The sequence below is a fragment of the Trichoderma camerunense genome, assembly GCF_050948025.1.
Source record: "Trichoderma camerunense strain CBS 138272 chromosome Unknown V8C40scaffold_9, whole genome shotgun sequence".
NCBI lineage: Eukaryota > Fungi > Ascomycota > Sordariomycetes > Hypocreales > Hypocreaceae > Trichoderma > Trichoderma camerunense.
In genome coordinates, this window is record NW_028145361.1 from 351,792 (window position 1) to 372,841 (window position 21,050).

Here is a 21,050-nt window from a genome sequence, read left to right on the forward strand (position 1 = left end):
GTCAATGAGCTCACAAACTCGGACGCCTCTTTTTTGTTTTGCGATTTGTTCGAAAAGAGAGACACGGACATGCCCGGCCTCGGAGCATACAGCGCGATCCCTAGCTGTTATGTTCCACACCACCTCATCCACCGAGGGCCACCGTATTATAGGGGACCGCTGTTCGCCTGTGGATTTCGCCTGAAGGGCAGTATAGGCACAGACAGTATTCACAAAAGGAGTCCAAGGAGGTAGGGGTAAAGATGGTGTTTGACAACGCAACGGTGGCTGGGCGGCTGGAGTTTTGCTGGCCATGCCGCCCCATGGCTTTGATCCCTGCTGTTCTTGCACGAATACGTGTAATACTGTGTACAAAAGCACAGGCTCAATGAGCGCTGCGTTGCTATGCGTCGCACAAAATAAGAAGTTGAGAAGACATCAACGATGTCATGTGAGCATGTGCATATCATCAAAATCAATTGACCAATTATCCGCACAAGCGTGGTAAATTGTGTCTAGAACCACGGGAAGAGCCAAGACGTGGCCAGCGAGTTAGAAAGCATGGACTTGGAATCAGATATCAACGGCCTCAATTAGGCCCGTCTGGCAACCAAGTTTTCCCTCGCTTTATCTTCTCAACCCGACCTCTCGCAAATTAGGCCTGTACGTACTTTGTTTGGTGGACCTGTGGTTGTTTTGCTCAGGCTGTAAGTGCAGCTTCAGCCTCATCTTTTCCGGGTTTTGGGTTCGAATCAGCCTTAACGACTAAGGTCGTCATCAGCCTGACGAAGATGCCCCATGGCATTAGGCACTACAATTTCGGTGTAGAGATTGAGGCTGTGACCAGGCCATATGGAAATTGTGACAGCTTCACCAACGTGGATTGGTATCGACAACTGGCGCAAAAGCTACGCAACAGGGGCATACAAGCGGTCCACGACGATTGCTCCAAGTATAGCAAACACCCCGAGTATTATGGAGGGAAATGGTTCGTCACACGCGACGGGTCGCTGAAGCGACCACGGCCATATGGTTGGTAATTCCGACTTTCACCCATCTTGCTGCAAGATGGGATATTCATGTACATGTGCTTCATGTATCTTATCATGCACGCACATGAGAAATATGCGCTGACGCAGATGCAAACCGGAAAAGTGTGCATGGAGGTTGTATCCCCAAAGCTTGATACCATGCGGGGGGTGAGCCCTATCATATCCGACTTTTGGGAGGCCATGCGCGTACACTTTAAGCCTCAGGAAGACGTCTCATGTGGTGGGCATGTTCATGTCACGCCCGTCAACCTCAAAAACAAGTTCTCGCTCAGGACCCTCAAGAAGATTGCATTCGCAACTGTCGTTTATGAGGACTACGTTGCAGAAATCTTGCCCGTCACCCGCCGCGACAATCACTACTGCCGTCTTAACAGCCAGAGCCTCGATTCCGGGCTGAACAAGACGTTGGGCTGGGGGAAGAGCGTCGGTACGCTGCGCAAGGTGGCTGCTGAGATTCGATCTCAGAGCACAAAAGCGGATTTATGCCACTACATGCAAGGCAACCGATATGTTCTATGGAATTTCCAGAACATCTACCCGCACCGCAGGAGGCGGCGGTGTACCGGGACGATAGAATTTCGAGGCGGCAACCAATTTCTCAACACCAAGGGGACATTGGCGTGGGTAGCCTTTGTGCTGGGGTTCATCACTTTGGCGAAAGAAGAGGTAAGCTTTGGCCCCCTTTTTGGCTATTTTTTATATTTTTGCACCGACTGGGGAATGCATGTAATGATGGAAATATCACGGTGGTGAAAGGGGAGAGGGAAAAAAAAAAAGAAACCCCATCCAATCTGGAAGAGTCATCTCGCTTACTGATACCCTTCGACACAGGATCTTCTCAACAATTTCTGTTCCTACGTCCCGCCTACGGATCCCAGTTGGCCGCGGCGCGTCAAGGACTGGTGGAAGCGCATCCGAGAGGCGGCTAAGCAGTCGCGGATGAGCAGGCATTTACCTGCCACATATGCAGAAATGCAGACAAAATGATACGGCGTTTTGTGAATTATTTTTTCTCCTGGTAGTCTCGACTGCTTTGCTACGTTTCGACGACGGATATCGGGACCGGCTTTGCTTCAAAAGGATGATTACTACTCGCTGTGGGTTGTTAGACAGCTGGCATGGTCAGCTTGGCGAGGACTGGTTATGCGATCATGATGTTACGACGATATATTTTATGAGGAGTTTGGTTTGGGCTTTTTTCTTTTTTCTAATCAATGAGTTACTTGAAAACAGTCGGCATTTCCAGAGAAAAGCCAGGAAAAATATCACAGACTACAGACAGACATTGGCACTACACCACAGCAGAGCAAGAAAACGAAGAGAGGTAGTATGACTTTTACTTTTTTCTTTCTTAATTCTCGCTTCAACGACACTACAATGCCATTGATCCCAACAGATGGAAATATCTCGCCAAAAATGAAACAAATATACATAAGATTCATGACCACCGTAAAACGCCCCTTCGTATATATCCCATTTATGATGATTCCTCTTTGCTAGCGTCTTCTTCAAACAAGACAAGAACGGTTCCGGCTTTGCAGATATCCTAAAGGTGGAGAGATGTGTTAGCTAAAAAGTACTTTGGGGGAATGATGTAGAGAATTTTTTTCGTGGTATGGACTTACTCCTTCTTTGTGAGCGAGCTTTTTGATGACACCGTCCTGCGGCGATCGAATGACTGTTTCCATCTTCATGGATTCGATGCTATACAGCTTTTGTTAGCGACATTGTGAAACGAAAAAGTAAAAGGGGAATGATGGTAGAATATCCAACTTACACAACAAGTGGTTCGCCCTTCTTCACAGTCTGTCCCTCCGTGACCTCATTCTTCAAAATCTTGCACGGCATCGGCGCTGCCACAGAGGCAGTCAGCTCCTTCAGGCCCAAGGCCTTCTCGTACCACGACGGTGGCAGCAGGGCCAGATCCGTCTTGAGTCCGTGCTGGAAGATAGCCAACTTGGTCTCGGTGCCATTCTCCTGGGGAACGACGGTGGACACGATCCTCTCGGCAGGGAACCGGGACTTGAGCTTGGTCACCTCGCCCTCAATGGTAGGCTCGCTGATGATGTTGCTGAAGAGCTGGGGCTCCTCGCCCTTGCGGGAGATTGTCACGCTGTAGAGGTTGTGGCCGGTCTGCGAGACGGCGGCCTCGACGACCTCGCCCTCCTTCTCGCTGTAGCCGTCGAGGACCTTGAAAGCGAGCTTGCGTTCGCTGGTGGAGTTTGTGTTGCCGAAGCCAAGCGACTGGCCGTGTGGGCTGGAGCCGATGTTCTGCAGCTGGTTGCTCAAGACACCGAGGGCAGCCTGGGCGAAGACCTCGTTGTTGATGCGCCTAGGCTTGAAGAGCTCCTCTCTCCACTTGTCGATGAAGCCGGTCTCGACATCGCCGGCAATGAACGCCTCAGACTCGCACATTCTCTTGAGGAACTCGACGTTTGTGCTCAGGCCGACGATTTCAAAGTTGCGTAAGGCGGAGGCGAGCTTGGCAATGGCCGTCTCGCGGTCGTCGCCTCGGACGATGAGCTTGGCAATCATGCCGTCGTAAGCCTCGGAGACGACGCTGCCGGAGCCGAAGCCCCAGTCGAGACGGATATCGGGATCGTTCTTGGCAGCATCCAGAAGGACGGCGTGGACGAGCTTGCCTGAGTCGGGCATGAAGCCCTTCTCGGGATTCTCAGCATAGATACGGGCCTCAATGGCGGCGCCTCGCTGGTTCATCTGCTCTTCGACCTCGGCCTGGGTCAGGGGCAGCTTCTCGCCAGCGGCGATGCGGAACTGCCACTCGACAAGGTCCAGGCCGGTGACCATCTCAGTGACGGGATGCTCGACCTGCAACCGCGTGTTCATCTCCATGAAATAGAACTTGCCGCTGTCCTTGTCGAGGATGAATTCGACTGTTCCGGCACCGACGTAGCCCACGGCCTCGGCGGCCTTCCTTGCCTTGTCCCAGAGATCTTGTCTGGTGACCTCATCGAGATCAGGCGCGGGAGACTCTTCGAGAACCTTTTGGTGTCGTCGCTGGACACTGCAGTCTCGCTCACCAAGGGCAACGGTGTTGCCGTGCTTGTCGGCAAAGACCTGGACCTCGACGTGTCGCGGGCGGACAATGTATTTCTCGACGAGCATGACCTCTCCACCATCGCCAAAGGAAGCTTTGGCCTCAGCTCTGGCGCTCTTGAGCTGGGTGAGGAACTCGTCTTCCTTCATGACAATTCGCATGCCCTTGCCACCGCCGCCTCGCACGCTCTTGAGGAGGACGGGGAAGGTGATCTCTTTGGCGTATGCTAGCAATTCAGCTTCGCCCTGTTCGGAGCCGTGGTATCCAGGAACGCAGGGCACGTTGGCCGCATTCATAATCTCCTTGCTTCGCGCCTTGTTGCCCATGTCAGCCATTGCGGTGGCAGGCGGGCCGACAAAGACGATGCCCTCCTCCTCGCACCGCTCGACGAACTTGTAGTTCTCGGACAAGAAGCCATAGCCCGGGTGCAGCGCCTGGATGCCGTGCTTCTTGGCCAGGGCGATGATCTTCTCGCCGTCCAGGTAGCCGTTTGCCGGGCCAAGGCCAAAGGACTGGAAGCCGGACGAGGCGTGCCACGAGTTGGCGTCGACGTCTGTGTATACGGTGGTGGCCTTGATGCCCATGCGCTCCGCGGTCTTGTTGATTCGGATTGCGATCTCGCCTCTGTTGGCAATGAGCACGGAGCTCAGCGCCGCGGGCTTGGGGAGGGTAGATGAAGCTGAAGACGTGGAGAGGAATCGAGGCACTGGCCTCAGAGAGAGGCGATTGGCGCGGAGGGAACGCATGGCGAAACGGACGGGCTGCAGCTGGCGGGAATGGACAGGAGGAGAAGATGCAGGAGTCGAGAAATTTGAGACGCTGAAGGAGGAATTAATCAAGCCAAGGGTTTGTTCGACGAACGGCCGCCTTGTCGAGGCTCAACCGGGTAGTTGATGGATAGAGCCGAGCGCCGCGTGCCGCAAGTAGCCGCGGTTGCTAATTGCTGAATTACTGCCAGGAGACGGTCCGAGCAGTTTCCCCACGACGTCATGCCGTTTTGGCCCGTTTTGGACGCTGGGGGTTAGGTAATCCAGGTACTTATAGTTTGCGGAGATACTCTATACGAGATAAAGTATCTTTCAGCTCTTGTATAGAGTAGTGAGATCTTCCGTTTGTCTTCTTTCCCCCTCCCCCACTGCCGGAACTTCTTTTAGCTTGGAAGGGCATCGGCTGATCGGGCCTTACCAACAGCTTTCCCAGAACGTCACGAGAGGAAACGGCTGTATCTCTCGGCTCAATTCACGATACAGCATCGCCGCCATGGACAAGATCCCGCTCAACTACGAAGCGTCCGAGGGCGATACGCACAAGCGCCAGACGAGCACGCTGCCCATCGAGGTGGTGCAATGTCTGGAAAATGCTCGATTCGTATGTTTTGATGCTGGTGGAACGTTACAAAACAAGACGCCAGAGACTCAGCGCTGACCGGATGCGAATAGCTTCACCTGGCGACATGTACGGATAACGTGCCCAACGTGTCCCTCATGAACTACACCTACCTCCCCTCCTCGCCCTACTCGGCCTCTCCCGTCATCATCATGACCACCAATCCCGCCTCTCGCAAGACGACCAACATTGTCACGAACCCAAACGTCTCTCTCCTGGTCCACGACTGTAAGAGTATTTCTCTGCTATTCAAATCTCCATCCAATACTGACAATCTACTTCCCTTCCCTAGGGGTCTCTCACCGTCCTCCAACCCAAGGCCGCCGTCTCTCCGGCGGATCCCCCGGCCCCGAAACCCGCTCCAGCCTCGCCGCCTTACTTCTCAACCTCAACACATCCGCAATGTCCAGCATCAGCGCGACGATAGGAGGCGCCGCGCGGATAGCCCCCATTGGCTCCGCCGAGGAGAAGTTCTACGTCGAGCAGCACCTCGAGAACAACACCTTTGAGGAGGGCGTGCCGCTGTTCCAGCCGGCGACAAATACCGAGAGTCGCGGCGAGGGGGACCGCGCCGGAGGACACTTTGTGGCTGGCGAGGAGGTGCGCGTCATTGTGGTCGATATTCAGAATGTGAGGATTAGTGATTGGAAGGGAACTGTGAGGGATTGGGAGCTGGTTTCGGATGCTCCGTTGCTGAATGGCGGTGCTTGATGGGGACCTCACCTTGCTGTAGTAGTATTGGCATAGGGCTGTAATTATATCATTCATATTATGAGGCGTAGTTTGGGCATTGGGAACGGATACGACGGAAATAGTCAAGAGTTTTAAAAAGACGAGAAAGGAGATAAGAAGAAAAGCTGGTGAATTCGGTTGCGTAGCATGCTGGCTCATATTATCTTATTTGTTCATTCGCTATGCTCTTTGCCAACAAGTGGAGTGCCACAAACAAATCAATGACATTTCATATACAAGAATTTCTACAAAGAATTTCTATCACAGCACAGAATGTCGCTCAATGTCAAAATTAAATCATATTTTCAAATACGATTTCTTTGCATAGCAATGTACAAAAGGTATCATTTCAAAGCTAGTAAACAGCCAGCTTGCTCCTATCAAAGCCGCCAACGAGCGAAAAAGCGAAAAAGCAAGATAATCCACAATATTCTACCCTACTCATACAATTTGGTGTCTGCACATCCCTTGTTGTAATCCATGCCAATCTATATATGCCAGGTTAAAATGTCGCTTCCAACACAGCTGTCCATCCCGTCAACGCCGAACGATGTATGTTTTCCATCAAAAGCAAATAGATAAAACAAACAAAAAAAGAAAAGAAAACAAAAGAAAAACAGACTCGTTTATCATAAGAATCCACATCAGTGGAAGTGATACTAATACACCTTGGCCCACTCGATAACCTCGAGAGCCATCATGACCAGGAAAAGAGTAGAAGGAAGAATCCTAGTATCTTTGTTAGTAAACAGTACAGTAACCGTGTAAAGAGTCATCTATCAATATCTTGAAATGCTTACCAAATGACATAGCTCTGAAACAGGATTCTACCCATAGTCTTCTCATACACATTGTTGATTTGGCAGATTTGCGCAAGTTGAAGCGCACTAGGCGCACCAGTGAGCAGGAAGCACACGATGATGAAGATGGGGTCATCAAGAATGCTGATAGGCAGGTACTTTGCGGTGAGGGCCAAGATGGGCGCCATGATTAGTGTTGGCAAAAACATTCTGCTCAACAACGAGGCGATCAAGAGCTTGGTTCCAATCTTTTCCTCCTCAGGGTCGAGGGGGAATTCGTGAGCGGCAGTGTTGCGAGCCAGGTTGGCGCCGAGAACAACCAAGATCAAAGGCACTGCGACGCCTCCACTAGACTGGACCGCGTTGGTGACACTGTTCTTGACAAATGAACCCTCCTCGAAAAACAATTGCTGAAGCTTCGGGACAGACGCAACGATGACAGCACAGAGCATAGCCCACAGAGGGGGGTTCATGAACTCCCAAGCAAAGTTGACTGCCTTGGCGACTGACTTAGAGATGAAGGAGAGGACGGTTTGTACAGGCCGAGGGAGCCGCTGATACTGGCGAGACGTGGCACCAACTGCACGGTCACTGAGAGAAGTCAATTGTCTCTTGACACGACCAACAGCGCCTTGCTCGACTTCAGTCTCGTCTTGAAGACGGATCCGGGGAAATGAAAGAATGTCATCCTCCAGGCCATTGTTAGCAAGCGCATGTCCATTCGCAGGGAAGTTGCCCTTCTTGAAATTCAGCAAGTCGGCATCGTCAACTGCGGAGCCAGCTAGCGAGGCCCGAGAGGTGTTTGCAAGAGGCGTTCGTCCAGCAGGTATGTAATCTTCGGAATCATTGCTCTCGCCGTCATCTTCAGTATCACCATCCAGGCCACCAATGAGAATCTCGGGCTCCTGTTCGCTTGGTTCTTCGTCGCTGTATCTGTATTGGCCCTCCTCGACTAAGTCGTCCTGATATTCCGGGTACTTGTCTTTGGTGGCTAGCAGAACGTGATATCCCCAGCTCCATCTGACAAGTTGACCAAGCTGCTGGAAGATTAGAAGATATAAGATGCCGCGTGCGCCGACTTCGTCATCATTGTCGCCGGGTATCCGGTCCCAGTGGAGGCCTTTGATCGTCTGCGATAAGGAAAGCACAAGGGAGATTGGCAGCGAATTAGAGTTGCCAAAGACGCCCATGGCTGTGACAAAGTTGGAGGCTCGCTTGTTGAATCGGAATCCTTTGGCAACGAGAATCGAGACTATCCATGATACGAGTGTTTGTACGATGAAGATGGCGGGGATAATGGCGAGATCGGACAGCTTTTCAGCGTTGAGTTGGGAAGCTAATTTGGTAAAAACTAAGGGGATGACGGTCAGATTGCGATTTGTAACGTTAGAGCGCAAAGGAGGGAGAATAGCATACTAAGACAAGGCGTAAAGAGCATGACATTCAAATTCGCCAGGAATTTTTGTTTATCGGCGTCGAAATGACCAAGGCGCGCGACAATGTATCCCGGCAAGCTCACGCAGACCACCTCCAGGACGGCTTCGAAGACGAGCAAGCAGAGATGCGATAGGGAAGGATGCGATGGCGCCGTCTCCTGGAACATCTTGAGCGGCATCTCGTACGCATTCTGAGCCATCACAGCCAACCGAAACGACGTCGGCGGCGTGAGGGCCACGGCGGAATCCATCAAGTGTAGGCGCGATTCGTGTGGCGATTCCAATAAATCGTATGTCGTCGAGTATCGTCGGTTGTTTTGTTCGTTGAAGAAGGGAACTCGAAATCGGGATGCTGGACCAGAAACTGGCAGAGCAGGGGTGAAAAGGGACAATTTAAAAGAAGATGAAACAAAGAGAAGATGTGAGATTGGCTGTTGAAAGAAAATCTCAGACCGGGAAGTGCCGGTTGGCCGCTTCACCAAAAGTTCAAAGCGTCGTCAGCTAGGGACAAGTGCCGGACAGGTGAGGCCAATGGGATGTCCAGCCAGCGTCCAAGGGTGCCTGATCAGGTACAGTTTAGTACTCGTCCAGGTCATTCAGATGTCAAAGGGGCCCTGGAATGCGCGGAGGTGCGAAGATGCAGGTTAAATGGGCTGCAGTGAATGCGAATGGGGCATTGCGGGAGCCCATCTGAGCGTCAGGCTGGGAAGAGAGAAAAAGAGGCCAAGAAGATACAGGTCGCACAGGCATCAAAACAACGGAGCAGAAAGTACTAACCTGGACTCGTATGACGCTTTCTCTGGGAGCACGACTCAGAGATAAGAGAGGCGAATGGTCGCGCAACACGCAAGAGTGACATGAGCTAGACGAGGCGCGGAAGAGCTGGGCAAACAAGCTTCTGGGCTAGCGGCCTGTTGGTACCCTCTTTGGGTCTTTGGGGGCCCTTCGGGGCTTGTAGGGCCTCTAGCCAGCCTCTAGCAGGACTCTAGCAAGACTCTAGTAGCGCTCTTGGTGTCATTGACTCCTCTTGGCGGTCCCATCGGGCGTGCCACCGGCGGGCTGATGTCACTCTGAATGGGTGTTTGCGCTGCCAGGTACTTCGCGCGGGATGCTTCCGTCAGCCAATGGAAATCCCCATTGAGCCCATGAGCCCTCCAAAAGAAGCCTGCCAGGGGGTGACAGGGCGTAGGGCTATCAAAGCAGCAGATTGAAAGGGTGCGAAACAAGCTGAGAAACCGGAGAGGCTGCAGACGCTGGAGTCACGTGGCCTCTGTGCCTTTGTCCGTTTCGTCAGCCAACAAGCCACGGCGGCAAGAGGCTTTGTTTGCTGTGGCTGTGAAAGCAGTACTATGTACATGCAGAGCCTGATATTACCTGGAGATTTAATTGCACTCAATCGTGTAATCAGGCTGGTGAGACTTGGGACGAGATAAGGGGCCTTGGGGGCCTTATCTGTGCGATGCCAGCCCCCCTTGGCAAGACATGCCAACGCAAGCACACACAAGTCATGTTTGCCTTCGGATTTCAAGTTGATGATCGATCTGCTGTGCTGTACTCCGTAGGTAATTTGGAATTGTACTCTGAATGTGATGTGATGCTTCAATCCAGCACAACCCGGCATCTGCCAACTCCATTTCAGACGGTCGCTAACAGCAACTGAGATTGTCTCATTTCGTCACCAAGAGGCAGCCAGTCAAAAATTGCCAGCGAGCACCCGCACGTCCCGACTCCATGACTTTCAAGCCTCGCTCTTTCAGGCAAGGGTCCTTCCACGGCATCCGATACCTCTGTGTTACGGAGATTCATACGGTGCAGTGGCCTGTATAATTCCACCCATTATTTTCCTTAGTAATTTCCCACCTTGGACCGTATAAGATACATGTCTGTATACTCCCTTTGTCCGGATACTTTACCAAGACACTCACAGCTGTAAATCATCGTGGAACCGGATAGTTGACGTGCTATGCATTCCGTCGTCGTCACCATGATATGCTTGTGTCCATTGCTGTTTCAATCAGTCGCCTCATCCACCAGATCGCCATCATACCAAAAGAGGACGTCATGACAAATCTGATGGAGGGGGAAATTATACAATAGATGTTGCACGCAGCACAGCAGTTTGAAACGAATGGAGCGCCGATCGCTCCTCAGCTAGGCCCCCAGCGCAGAGCTATGATGCATCATCGAACCATCAGACCGGACGCATCTCCACGATAGCTTATCAGCTGTAGCACAGCACAGCACTATTGAAGGCCAAGTTGTACACATTTATGCTCAAACCAAGCACCTGGAATCATGGTTGACGCCGTCTTCAATGGTACCTGACGCCCAAATTACTTGCCCCCATGCCAACCAAGGTCAAGCTTAGCTGCAGAAGCGTATTTACGCCATCGCAGAACGAGATTGCTATTGACTCAGAAAAGACGGGAAGAAGCAATAGATGAGAGACAGAAGATGCAAGGGCAGCGACGATTTCACTCGCCATTGGATGCCGACGTCAGCTTTTCAGGCAGCTACTGCTCGCCATGCAGAGCCTGTCCCAGCCTCATCTTAGCAGCCCAATCGCGAGGCTCGAGATGCCCAAATCTATTCGGCGTCACTGGGAAAATGATCCTGGGGTAACCCGGCTTTCGCATTACACCCACAGTAGCTCCGTCTTTTTTTGGTGGCTCCGGGAAACAAATGGAAAGAAATCGCCCCCCTCTAGTAGGCGAACTGGCCCGTCATTGTTCAAAGCCGTGATAGGCCACTATTATTCGCTTGATAGTGAAAGGCACGGCTCGGGGACCAGAGGCGGTTTCATCATGAGATCTGTCTGATATGGATCATCGGGCGTGGTAGGTACCATCCCATCTAGCGATACCTAGACAATCTGTGGCGATAGGCGCTACGGCTTCGTAGATGGTGAGCTGCAAATACGAAACACATCGGCTTGCTCAAAGTACCTTTGATGTGGAGCCGGGCAGCCACTTCAGCGCAGCAGGTACAGATAATTCCACCCAAGAGGCCTCAAAGTCACCTATCAAACGTCGCCCAAGACGCAGGTCATGGTAATTAAGCACGCCGCGATGAGAGTAGATTTTCCCGCTGCTGGTCTGGACTCTGACAAGATGCGCAATAGCGTGCAGTTGAGCGTTTCTGGTTAATCAGCGTTTGATTTTCGTTGTGGGAAACAGTGATGCTAGAGTGCTCGTACATGTAGTCTATATAATGCCAATAGCAGTCATCCACATCACATCTTGCCTACCTCCTTATCTCCCCTTCATTTCCATTAAGTGGTTTCTTCTTTTCTGTCCTTGACTCTCCATTGATCCCAGGCTTTTTACTGGCATTCCTGTATTTGCCTTGCTTTGCCTTGCTTTGCCTGGCCTTGCCCTGCCCTGACGGGCCGCTACCGCTAACCCAACGTTGGACCCCTTGTCTCTTGTTTTACACACATTCCCTCATTGTCCAGCCCAAAGCTGACGGGCAAAAGCTCACTGCAACACGTCACACAGCTTCAATTCACAGCCAGCACCGATTCTCAGACGGCCATTCGCCATTTCTCAATACCCTGTCGGCAAGATTCAAGGCATCCATAGGTCCTTAACCACTCCAGCACTTTTATCCGGTGACATGACACTGATGCCCACTTTCAGGTCACGATAGTCCAACGTCGCCACAGCCGCCCAATCCCGGCGCCCCAATTGAAGGCGCATGCAGCGTGCCCTGCTTGTACATGACGTGCCGGCACCGAGACGCCTCCTGACGATATCTTGCAGCTAACTCGGCGCTATTTTTCCCATTTGACGCACGTCGCAGCTGTGCCTTTGCAATCGTCATCGTCATCGTTATTACAGCACCACCTCCAAAACTCCGCACCAAAACAAACCCGTCAATCCTTGGACAACCCCGCACAGAAGTTGGGAAGCTCTGCCACTGCCATTGCATTGCTTGCTACTAATCTCGTACTCCATACGACGCCCATTGCAGCTTAGGCACTTGGACAAGGTGGTGCCGAGGCCTGATCAAGTATACGATACCAGGCGCGTTCAGGTTTCTTCACACGACCAAAAATAGCCAGAGGCACCGTTGACGGTCCAGGGAATTGGCCAACGGGCGTTCCTGATTGCTGGCCAGGGAGGTGAGATTTGATTCCTGCTTCTAGCCTGATGCGCTGTACCTATGCGAGGAGTTGAATGATACCCTGACACCGCCGCAGCTTCAATTTCTCATCCAAGTACAAGTTTATACCTTGCTGGGTAGTGCTTTTACGAGTACCTGTAGTACCCAGGCGAGTTCAAGCTCGGGCAGTTGTTTCTTGTATGTACCTTACCTATGCTTTCGACCCTTGATTGAAATTGTTTAAAAAGTGCCATCGTCCGCAAGACAGTGTGCTTCACGACTGCTCTTTTCGTTGGGGAAGCAGAAAGAAAAAGAAAGAAAAGAAAAATTTTCTTTGCTCTTCGCAACTACCGCGCCGAACGGGAGCACGGAGTACAAAGCCTCATTTCACTTGGCGGACTGGGGCTGGTTGTCGATAGCTCCGGGCGCAGAAACAAGGCAAGCGCCGTTTCATCCACAGTCATCCAGAAACTGGAATCCGCATTGCTGCCATCGCATCCCGACGAAAATCCAAACCTGCAGTAAGCTAACCGTCCTCTGCAGCCTTCGCCTTCTTCTTTGCCCGGCTGCCTTTTCGGATTCTTTCCTCCTTTCCTCCTCGACCTTTCGTCATTCTCTCTTCTTCTTTTCTATCGTCGCATCGCCCCCACGAACCAAGGGAAAAAAAAAACTTGTGACAGAAGGCACAGAGCGGTATAAACCGAGCGACAGCCGAGGCCAGCGAGCATCTGGGAAAAGCATCAGCCTTTTTTCTCTCTAGCCCAGCCGCTGGGTTTCAAAAGTCTAGACTGGCCTAGCCTTCGACGAGCGTTAGCCCACAGGACCAAACCGTCCGCCGTCCGCCTCCCGCATATCGGCCGTTGAAACGATTGTCAGCGACGAAGCATCGTGTTGCCTCCATCTGAAACCCCACCTTGGTCGAGCTTCAAAACCTCCACCTCGGGCCACCCGCTTCGTCGACGCCCACCGCAAAAACCTCGTCGTCCTCATCCCTCTTGCCAGGGTCGCTGGCGGCCCTTGCCCTTTGCGACGCCATCACCTTCGATCGAGCATAGCAACCTTGGTATATGGTGAATACTTTTGAATACTGGGAGATTCTTGGCTCCCCCATCCCTCCGTCTCCATCTCCATCTCCATCTCCATCACTCCCACTCTGAGCAATAGCCGCGCAGCTACTACATCTCTCCAACTGTCACAATGAGCGGTTCCGGCTCTGTCCCGGCCACGCCGGACAGCGTGTCCGATGGCACTCGTGAGCTCTCGCTACAAGCATCTCCATACTCAGAAGACTCATCAGTGGCTGGCACGCCCAACGGTGATGAGCTTGGCGACTCTCCTAAGCGACTCCCATCCTTAAACACCTTTTCCGACCCTCGAAATATGAATCCCAACTCGACTACGTTGGGAATATTAGGCAAGGCGAGGCATCCTCCGCAAGCAACCTCGTCCTTTGTGGGGGGCGCCGGAGCCATGGAGAACAGCGTCATGGCCAAGGCGCGAGCCCTTCATCAGCAGCGAATGCAAAAGGGCATGGCAGCGGCGGGCAGCTCGCCTGTCTCACCGATGCCCTCGCCCGGAGGCCCAGTGGCGCCCGGCTTCCCTAACCTCCGTATGCCCCCGACTATGCAGCGTCCCGGTGCTGTGCCGCACCCCAGATCGGCACCTGTCCTCCCAAAGCCCTCCCTTAGCGAGAGGAGAGCCAACATGGGTATGGGAATGAAGCTCTCTGATATAGGCGGCAGCGGCAGCCCCATGCCTACGGGTGGACTGCGCCGGGCCGGTGCTCCCTCTTTCTCCGCCGGGATGTCTGGAAACGGTGCGCCTAGCGCTCCCAACGGCAAGCCCTCGTTGGGATCCCAACTAGACGACTTCAAGAAGTACATCGATACAGAGAAGGGCTGGATTACTTTTGACGGTGCTGCTACGATTACTCGGACCGGAGTCAATTTCTCCAATGGCCAGACCTTTAGCATATCCCTTGACGAGGTGGAAATTATAGACGAGCTCGGAAAGGGCAACTACGGAACCGTATACAAGGTCAGACATGCGAAGCCGAGTGCGCCGCGATTTGGACAGGGTTTGTCTGGAGCCAAGTTGGCACCGCACCCGCATCGCAGTCAGTCGGACTCGGCGGTCACAGATGCTGCAAGCGCATTGGACGGTCGGACCGGGAAAGTAATGGCGATGAAGGAAATTCGACTCGAGCTCGATGACGCCAAGTTCACCACTATTCTCAAAGAGTTGGTCATATTGCACGAGTGTGTCTCTCCATTCATCATTGACTTTTACGGAGCCTTCTTTCAAGAGGGCGCAGTTTACATGTGCATCGAGTACATGGATGGTGGCTCCATCGATAAGATCTACGCCGGAGGCATACCTGAAAACGTCCTGCGCAAAATTACCTACTCAGCCATCATGGGCCTCAAGTCACTGAAAGACGAGCATAACATTATCCATCGTGACGTAAAGCCAACAAATATTTTGGCCAACACACGAGGCCAGATCAAGATTTGCGATTTCGGCGTCAGCGGCAACCTTGTGGCCAGTATAGCCAAAACAAACATTGGATGCCAGAGTTACATGGCCCCTGAACGGATATCTGGAGGTGCCATGGCACAGCCAGGCGGTACGGATGGTACCTACAGCGTTCAGAGCGATGTCTGGAGCTTAGGCTTGACAATCATCGAGTGTGCCATGGGCCAGTACCCATACCCACCCGAAGCTTCGTCCACCATTTTCAGCCAACTGAATGTAAGTTCGCCACCGATTGATATGATGGGAATCCTTGCTGACTAGATAATTACAGGCAATCGTCGAAGGCGAACCCCCAGCCATGCCAGAGGAGGGTTACACGGATATGGCAAAGGACTTTGTCAAGAGCTGTCTACATAAGATCCCCAAGATGCGGCCGACGTACGCTCTGCTACTTAAGCATCCTTGGATCCAGTCATTAACCAAGCCGGAAACGATTAATGAAGAGGCCGAAGATGGTGAGGCCGCAGATAAGGTAGCAGAGGCGGTGGGACATATGGACCTGAGCTCGGGCACCGAAGACGCCGAGGTTGCTGAATGGGTCAAGTCTGTACTGAAGAAGAACGCGGATGGGCACAACGGCGATGGTCCTAGCAAGCCAGCGCTTCATGCCGCACCCCTGGACAGTATCAGCCCGCTGGGAAGCCCTGTTATCAACCAAGGTTTATAAGTTATCGACACACGAATAATTTTGAGTTACAAAAAAAGACGACGAGAGATGGAGTAGAAATCTGTTTGCCTCAATTACACTGCCGGGCCAAATATTTACCCGCATTAGGCTGGCCTACCAAAAAGCAAGGAGTCGGCGCTATGACATTTGCCAACAGGAGCTGGTATCTGAGTTGGTTGCAGTTATCAACACGAATCAGAATAGCATCAAAAAGCGAAGAGGGAAAAGAAACACTGATGATGGAGGAGATATCAACTACTAGGATGACTGGTTACTCTTTCTTTGTACGAATAAAGCAAAAAGGTCACGAAGAGAAAGAAAAAAGGAGCAAAACTATTCACACTCTCCTCCAGTCACGACCACGGAAAAGTCGCCTGCTTGTACGCAACACATCACAGCAACAACCACCTCAGCCTATTGGCCTCAAATTTCTTAGACGGAGGATTTTTGTTTTTCTATCAAAGGGAGCTACTACCAATTAAGCGGACGATACTCGAGTTTTATTACCTTTTTTTTGTTCCATCATGACGCAAAAAAAATCTCTTCGTCTTCTTCTTTTCTTTCTCGGTCTCCTTTTTTTTTATGCATCTCATACTATATCTATATCTCATCTATATATATATGCATATCTTTTCTTTTTCTTGTAGGCGAAGCGGGAGGGGACAGACTGGACTGGGATGGAGGATGGGCATATGGGGTGGAGGGATGTTCAGGCATTAGGTGTATACGGCGGGAAGGATTTTTTTTTTTTTTTTTGGGGGGGGGGGAGTTTTCTTGTACGCATATGAAAGACACAAGGCCAAGAATACGATGGCAACATTGCAAATTAATTATATCTATCATCCATGTATACGATTGATGACTGTTTACTCTGCGCCGGTGATGTTGTGAGATGAGGTGAATTGCGGGCCGTGACCATTTGCACTTCTTGGCACTGCAAACAAGATTTTAAAACTGGTATTGATATTTCAAAAGCCTATGTAACGATGTTTGTGTGCTACTAGCGAGTGTAAGTATTTGCAAAGAACCATCATCGTCAAAACCCCATATGAATATTGACCGCAGCGAGCCTCCTCGTGTCAATAAACTCTGGGATCTGCTTCCTCCCCTTCTGTGTCATTAACAATGAGTCTTCCTTCATCGTATTAGAGCCAATTGGCATAATCAGACACTTTCAGGCTAGTATTAGTATTAGTACGATTTGTCGTTTCTCTTCTTCTCCTAAGTTTCTCTTATATGGACGATCACAAGAAGAGCCGCTATCGTTACGTTTACGAATAGTCCTCCTTAACCCGGTGACCATCGTAAGAGCGTCCGCGAGAACCCTTCTCACTACGCCGGCGTCTCAACCCAAAGCTAGTGTCGGAACGAATGCCGAGGGCGAACAGGATGGTGGCAAAGAGAAGGGCCGCGTATGAACCCCAGAGGAAACCAAAGGCGTAAGCTCCGATCTGGGCCGAGCGACCAGCATCGTGAAAGCGGTTGCGAGCTTCAACAAAAGTAGCACTGTGTAACAGCTGTTAGCGAGTGATTCCGGAAGTGGTTACGCGGGCAGACACCCATAGATAGGGTAAATGCACGACTTGGGGCTTGACGTACGTTATAATAGTAACGGCGAGTGTGAAAAAGAAGAGCGCAATGGCAGAGACGACAAATGCAAGCGCAGCACCTAGGCGGCCACAGCAGGACAAGAATGCAGTGAATAGGGCCATAACCTCAAAGAATAATGTCATGAGCAAGAACACCCATCCAAATCGCCACATGAAAAAGTAATGGAACGACGTTGTGTGGCTGCCATGGCTTCCACCAAGTCCCGGTGGCACGTTCTGCGCATTGCTGTCCCAGGCAAACCCGAAGGGGATGGCGGGGTGAGCATCTCCACAATCATTATTGTTGAGGCCACAAATGAAGAAGTATGTCCACTGGGAGATGTCTCGGGCGCCGGTGATGCCGCTGGTGTCGGCGCGAAGGTAGTATGTCTTTCTGAAGGGAGTATCATGCGTGACGCCGGGGAGGATGATGAACCAGATGAATAGGATGGAGGTGGACAGGAGAATGAGGCCGGAAGTGCCCAGAATGACGTCTATGGAGGGTTTCTTGGTTAGCCAGGCTTGCTCGTCATCATGGAGGGAAGGAGTGGGCGGTAATGTCGGTGATGGTGATGCTCGAAAATGTTATAAGAGATCAAACCTACTCTTAGGCATCTTGGGTCGGCTTCACAATTGGTAACTAGTAGTTGAAGGATACGGTCAGGCAGGATTGCACCGCCAACGAAAGTCTTCTGCAATTCAAGACAGCAATGATGGTAATAAGTAGGATGCTGCAAGAACAATGACGACACAGATGCTGCAGGAGACCCTGCTTCAACTAGGGATATTCAGAGGGTCCTAAACAGACTCTCGTCGAGGGCGCAAACCAGCAGAAGCGATTGGGGGGATAATGTAATTATGTCGATAATTGGATCATGAGTAATTCTGGTGGTGAAAAATAAGAAAAGGGCAGAAAGGAAGCTGAAGTAGAAGCTGAAGAGAGCAAAGCTGGATACATGGCAGGCAGGACTGGGGCAGGAGCGGCGGGGCTTGATGATGCAGTTATTGAGCCACGCAGGTCCACGGTTACGTTGCTCAGATGTCAAGTACAGGCTACAAGTTGTCGGGTGGCTTCAATGGCTTGCGGCTACGTAGAAGTTACACGACGGGCGAGTGACGATGTCGCAACGAGAGGTCACCCACAATCACATTCACACATTTTGGCGATCGCGCTGCTGCAGCTCCCGATGCTAGTCTGGCTTGGTTATACTAGTGCCAGGAAGCTTTTGGCGGGCTGGCGCCGGCTCTGGTTGGCTGGCGGGATCGTGGAGCAGGGCGATGACGACACAAGCAAACGAGAAAGATGGAACGAAGCCAAGAAACATTTTGATTCAATCACTCGGCTCTGTCAATTGGGTGGTGGTTATGCTTATGCCGAGACCGGGGAACCCAATTCTGCTTCCATGACTTTGTACAGCTCAAATTGAATTTGAACGATGCCACAGCAATGCCAAACGGGCAAGCCGTCAGCATCTTATGTGCCAAATACGAGTCAAGACTTGACGGTTATAAAAGCCCACTAACCAAAGGTACAGAGCACGCATGCCATCATTGTACGTGTATATCCTCCAAAAAACACACCTCAATGGCACAATTGGCAGTGCGGCCGTCGTTGGCGCAAACCTTGTCCCATCTCCACAGCGGTTTCTCCAGCCGTTTGATGTCATGAGGCTGGTGATGCGTGCTTTGGTTGCTTGGCCAGGCAATGGATGAGGCGTTAGAATATGGTGTGCCGAACCGATAGACTCGGATCAGCATTCACATGATCAGCCAGGGCGGAGGAAAGAAGGCATCGACAGCTGAAGCCCTCTGATTTTGGCTGCTGGAGTCGTCACCAAGTTCGCCGGCGGCGTCACGTCAGCAGCATCCACAACCTCGCTTTTAGCGTCTCTCGGGCGCTACAAGATTTCGCCTCTTGGTACCGCCGAATATCGACTAACGTTAGCATGTCCATACCTGCGGCTAATAGGCAATGCTGCATCAACGCCTTGTGAAGTCAACCTTCTTTATTCCCCTTTACGGCTGCTGCTTTTAACTGCTAGGCACTCAATCCAGGTCACAAGATGTGGCACGTGCCCCGCCTGCAACTTGTGAGGGCGAGAGCGGCGGCATTATCGAGACGGCATTTGGTGCAAAAGGCGGCAGTGTCAATAGAGGGCCGACGATGGGAGACGACAACTTCGAGGGGAACTCTACTAGAGCACCAGCATCTCACGGAAGATGACTCTACTAGCCTGACGAGCTATGAATCTGCCGAAGATGCCCAGGAACGGCATCGGGGTGCTTTTCTGACCTGGAAGGGCCTCCCCGAAAAATCGAGGACAGAGCATGAGTGCCCACGGCCTCGTCTAATATCATTTGAATCTACGCCAACTTTCACGTTGGGACGTCGACAAGACGATCTCACTCAAGACCAGAAAGCACATCTAGAGCGGCCGCTGGACGTCCATCTTTTCCGGCATCCTCAGCCCATCAGAATGCTCTTTCATCCTCAGGTGAAAAAGACCAACCGCGGAGGTCTCACCACATATCATGGCCCCGGCCAGCTTGTCCTTTGGCCAGTATTGGACATGCATTCTTCTCTCTATCCCAAGTATAGTGTCTCCACGTTTGCCAGTCATCTTGAGGCAACCACACAGCAATTTCTCTCAGACATATTTGGCATCGAAACTTATACCAATCGTGATGAGCCGGGAGTCTGGGTTCGGGCCTCATCGGGCCAGCCGCGCAAGATTGCTGCTCTTGGGGTCCATCATCGGCGATACGTCACAGCTTTGGGCACTGCTATCAACATTGATGTCTCCGTAAAGGGCGGCGAGGATGTCAATCCGTGGGCTCGGTTCGTCCCCTGTGGCCTCGAGGGAAAACTGGCGACATCCGTTGTGGCCGAGCTTGGTAGTGCTGCTCAAGGCATGTCGTTTGACATATCAGAATTGGCACAGCGCTGGGCCAGTATCTTTGAAGAAGGGCTGATGGATGCGTCAAGACGAGGTGTCGACCTGGGACGGTGACACGTTTAAGCTATTGGCAAGCAGCAGGCACAGAAGAGCAGTGCGAGAATCAGCGCCAAAGAGAGCTGCATATACTCTCCTATCAATCCATACCATCTCCTAGGAGGTCATTCCTACATTCTCCGAGATTGACAGAAGACGAGATAGCTGATCACGGCATAATGGCCAATGATCCTAGGGTTTGTTATCACCAATCATATGCTCTGGGAAGAGAAAGTCAAAGCCTCTTCAACAAACAGCAAATGGACATGTGATGTCTTCAACTCTACTCCAGTTCCCCCCACAGTCGCATCTCGCATGGAGAGACAGGGATCGAGATGGCCGGCGGCAGACGATGGCCGGCGGCAGATGATGTTCAGTGTCATTAACATCATAAAACACTATTACGTGTAATCACGATCTGTCCGAGGAGATGACAATGATATTAGCCTATGGAATTACTTGAGAATTCACGAATCTCCCATGACTTTCGTCTTCACTTCATCGCCTTATCAGTGTTGCATAATGTGTGAAGCCGATAACGAGGAAGAGCTGGCCGGTATCATCCGAGATGGTTAGTCGTGTGTATCACCAATCGACGTTTCCGTTTGCTGGTGCTGTCTTCTAATGTCTGCTTATCTCCCATATCCGGGTGAGTTGAGTGGAGCTGTCCCTTATCCATCTCTGCTATGACTTATTGCTACTACGAAGTACAGTAATAG

General features: G+C 51.7%; 7 protein-coding genes across 7 annotated transcripts; 4 read left to right on the forward strand and 3 right to left on the reverse strand.

The window, feature by feature from the left end:
- Positions 1-398: 398 nt before the first annotated feature.
- V8C40DRAFT_222731 (putative amidoligase enzyme-domain-containing protein) lies at positions 399-2,157 on the forward strand. The gene is made up of 3 exons (XM_083212229.1): positions 399-1,011; positions 1,135-1,697; positions 1,863-2,157. The coding sequence occupies exons 1-3, from the start codon at positions 771-773 to the stop codon at positions 2,016-2,018; spliced, it is 960 nt and encodes a 319-aa protein (XP_083072964.1). The 5' UTR covers positions 399-770; the 3' UTR covers positions 2,019-2,157.
- A 138-nt stretch (positions 2,158-2,295) lies between these two features.
- V8C40DRAFT_245139 (carbamoyl-phosphate synthase L chain, ATP binding domain-containing protein) lies at positions 2,296-5,013 on the reverse strand. The gene is made up of 3 exons (XM_083215808.1): positions 2,809-5,013; positions 2,657-2,735; positions 2,296-2,577 (listed from the first exon to the last, which is right to left on the reverse strand). The coding sequence occupies exons 1-3, from the start codon at positions 4,833-4,835 to the stop codon at positions 2,509-2,511; spliced, it is 2,175 nt and encodes a 724-aa protein (XP_083072965.1). The 5' UTR covers positions 4,836-5,013; the 3' UTR covers positions 2,296-2,508.
- Positions 5,014-5,230: 217 nt separating this feature from the next.
- Positions 5,231-6,494, forward strand: V8C40DRAFT_245141 (pyridoxamine 5'-phosphate oxidase family protein). Its single transcript, XM_083215809.1, has 3 exons — positions 5,231-5,457; positions 5,529-5,703; positions 5,768-6,494. The coding sequence occupies exons 1-3, from the start codon at positions 5,350-5,352 to the stop codon at positions 6,184-6,186; spliced, it is 702 nt and encodes a 233-aa protein (XP_083072966.1). The 5' UTR covers positions 5,231-5,349; the 3' UTR covers positions 6,187-6,494.
- On the reverse strand, positions 6,488-9,235 carry V8C40DRAFT_245143 (auxin efflux carrier). The gene is made up of 3 exons (XM_083215810.1): positions 8,424-9,235; positions 7,008-8,358; positions 6,488-6,936 (listed from the first exon to the last, which is right to left on the reverse strand). The coding sequence occupies exons 1-3, from the start codon at positions 8,692-8,694 to the stop codon at positions 6,867-6,869; spliced, it is 1,692 nt and encodes a 563-aa protein (XP_083072967.1). The 5' UTR covers positions 8,695-9,235; the 3' UTR covers positions 6,488-6,866.
- Positions 9,236-13,641: 4,406 nt separating this feature from the next.
- Positions 13,642-16,049, forward strand: V8C40DRAFT_222813 (kinase-like domain-containing protein). The gene is made up of 2 exons (XM_083212230.1): positions 13,642-15,298; positions 15,354-16,049. The coding sequence occupies exons 1-2, from the start codon at positions 13,745-13,747 to the stop codon at positions 15,747-15,749; spliced, it is 1,950 nt and encodes a 649-aa protein (XP_083072968.1). The 5' UTR covers positions 13,642-13,744; the 3' UTR covers positions 15,750-16,049.
- Positions 16,050-16,703: 654 nt separating this feature from the next.
- Positions 16,704-18,662, reverse strand: V8C40DRAFT_245147 (SUR7/PalI family-domain-containing protein). Its single transcript, XM_083215811.1, has 3 exons — positions 17,944-18,662; positions 17,349-17,832; positions 16,704-17,255 (listed from the first exon to the last, which is right to left on the reverse strand). Exons 1-3 carry the CDS (start codon positions 17,951-17,953, stop codon positions 17,021-17,023), a joined length of 729 nt encoding a protein of 242 aa, XP_083072969.1. The 5' UTR covers positions 17,954-18,662; the 3' UTR covers positions 16,704-17,020.
- A 621-nt stretch (positions 18,663-19,283) lies between these two features.
- V8C40DRAFT_245149 (lipoyl(octanoyl) transferase LIP2) lies at positions 19,284-20,812 on the forward strand. Its single transcript, XM_083215812.1, has one exon. The coding sequence runs from the start codon at positions 19,402-19,404 to the stop codon at positions 20,347-20,349; it is 948 nt and encodes a 315-aa protein (XP_083072970.1). The 5' UTR covers positions 19,284-19,401; the 3' UTR covers positions 20,350-20,812.
- The last annotated feature ends 238 nt before the right edge of the window (positions 20,813-21,050 follow it).

Excerpts from the sequence above, each read along its gene's own strand:
- V8C40DRAFT_245141 (XM_083215809.1), top strand. The coding sequence starts at position 5,350 with ATGGACAAGATCCCGCTCAACTACGAAGCGTCCGAGGGCGATACGCAC. Across the intron at positions 5,458-5,528 it reads GTCTGGAAAATGCTCGATTC|CTTCACCTGGCGACATGTAC; the intron begins GTATGTTTTGAT and ends GGATGCGAATAG. Across the intron at positions 5,704-5,767 it reads CTCTCTCCTGGTCCACGACT|GGGTCTCTCACCGTCCTCCA; the intron begins GTAAGAGTATTT and ends TCCCTTCCCTAG.
- V8C40DRAFT_245139 (XM_083215808.1), bottom strand. The coding sequence starts at position 4,835 with ATGCGTTCCCTCCGCGCCAATCGCCTCTCTCTGAGGCCAGTGCCTCGA. Across the intron at positions 2,736-2,808 it reads AAGGGCGAACCACTTGTTGT|CATCGAATCCATGAAGATGG; the intron begins GTAAGTTGGATA and ends AAAGCTGTATAG. Across the intron at positions 2,578-2,656 it reads AGCTCGCTCACAAAGAAGGA|GATATCTGCAAAGCCGGAAC; the intron begins GTAAGTCCATAC and ends CTCCACCTTTAG.
- V8C40DRAFT_222731 (XM_083212229.1), top strand. The coding sequence starts at position 771 with ATGCCCCATGGCATTAGGCACTACAATTTCGGTGTAGAGATTGAGGCT. Across the intron at positions 1,012-1,134 it reads GAAGCGACCACGGCCATATG|TGTGCATGGAGGTTGTATCC; the intron begins GTTGGTAATTCC and ends AAACCGGAAAAG. Across the intron at positions 1,698-1,862 it reads TCACTTTGGCGAAAGAAGAG|GATCTTCTCAACAATTTCTG; the intron begins GTAAGCTTTGGC and ends CCTTCGACACAG.
- V8C40DRAFT_245147 (XM_083215811.1), bottom strand. Across the intron at positions 17,256-17,348 it reads CTCGCCGTTACTATTATAAC|TGCTACTTTTGTTGAAGCTC; the intron begins GTACGTCAAGCC and ends GCTGTTACACAG.
- V8C40DRAFT_245143 (XM_083215810.1), bottom strand. The coding sequence starts at position 8,694 with ATGGATTCCGCCGTGGCCCTCACGCCGCCGACGTCGTTTCGGTTGGCT. Across the intron at positions 8,359-8,423 it reads GCTCTTTACGCCTTGTCTTA|TTTTTACCAAATTAGCTTCC; the intron begins GTATGCTATTCT and ends TCATCCCCTTAG. Across the intron at positions 6,937-7,007 it reads TTTCAGAGCTATGTCATTTG|GATTCTTCCTTCTACTCTTT; the intron begins GTAAGCATTTCA and ends CAAAGATACTAG.
- V8C40DRAFT_222813 (XM_083212230.1), top strand. The coding sequence starts at position 13,745 with ATGAGCGGTTCCGGCTCTGTCCCGGCCACGCCGGACAGCGTGTCCGAT. Across the intron at positions 15,299-15,353 it reads CCATTTTCAGCCAACTGAAT|GCAATCGTCGAAGGCGAACC; the intron begins GTAAGTTCGCCA and ends AGATAATTACAG.
- V8C40DRAFT_245149 (XM_083215812.1), top strand. The coding sequence starts at position 19,402 with ATGTGGCACGTGCCCCGCCTGCAACTTGTGAGGGCGAGAGCGGCGGCA.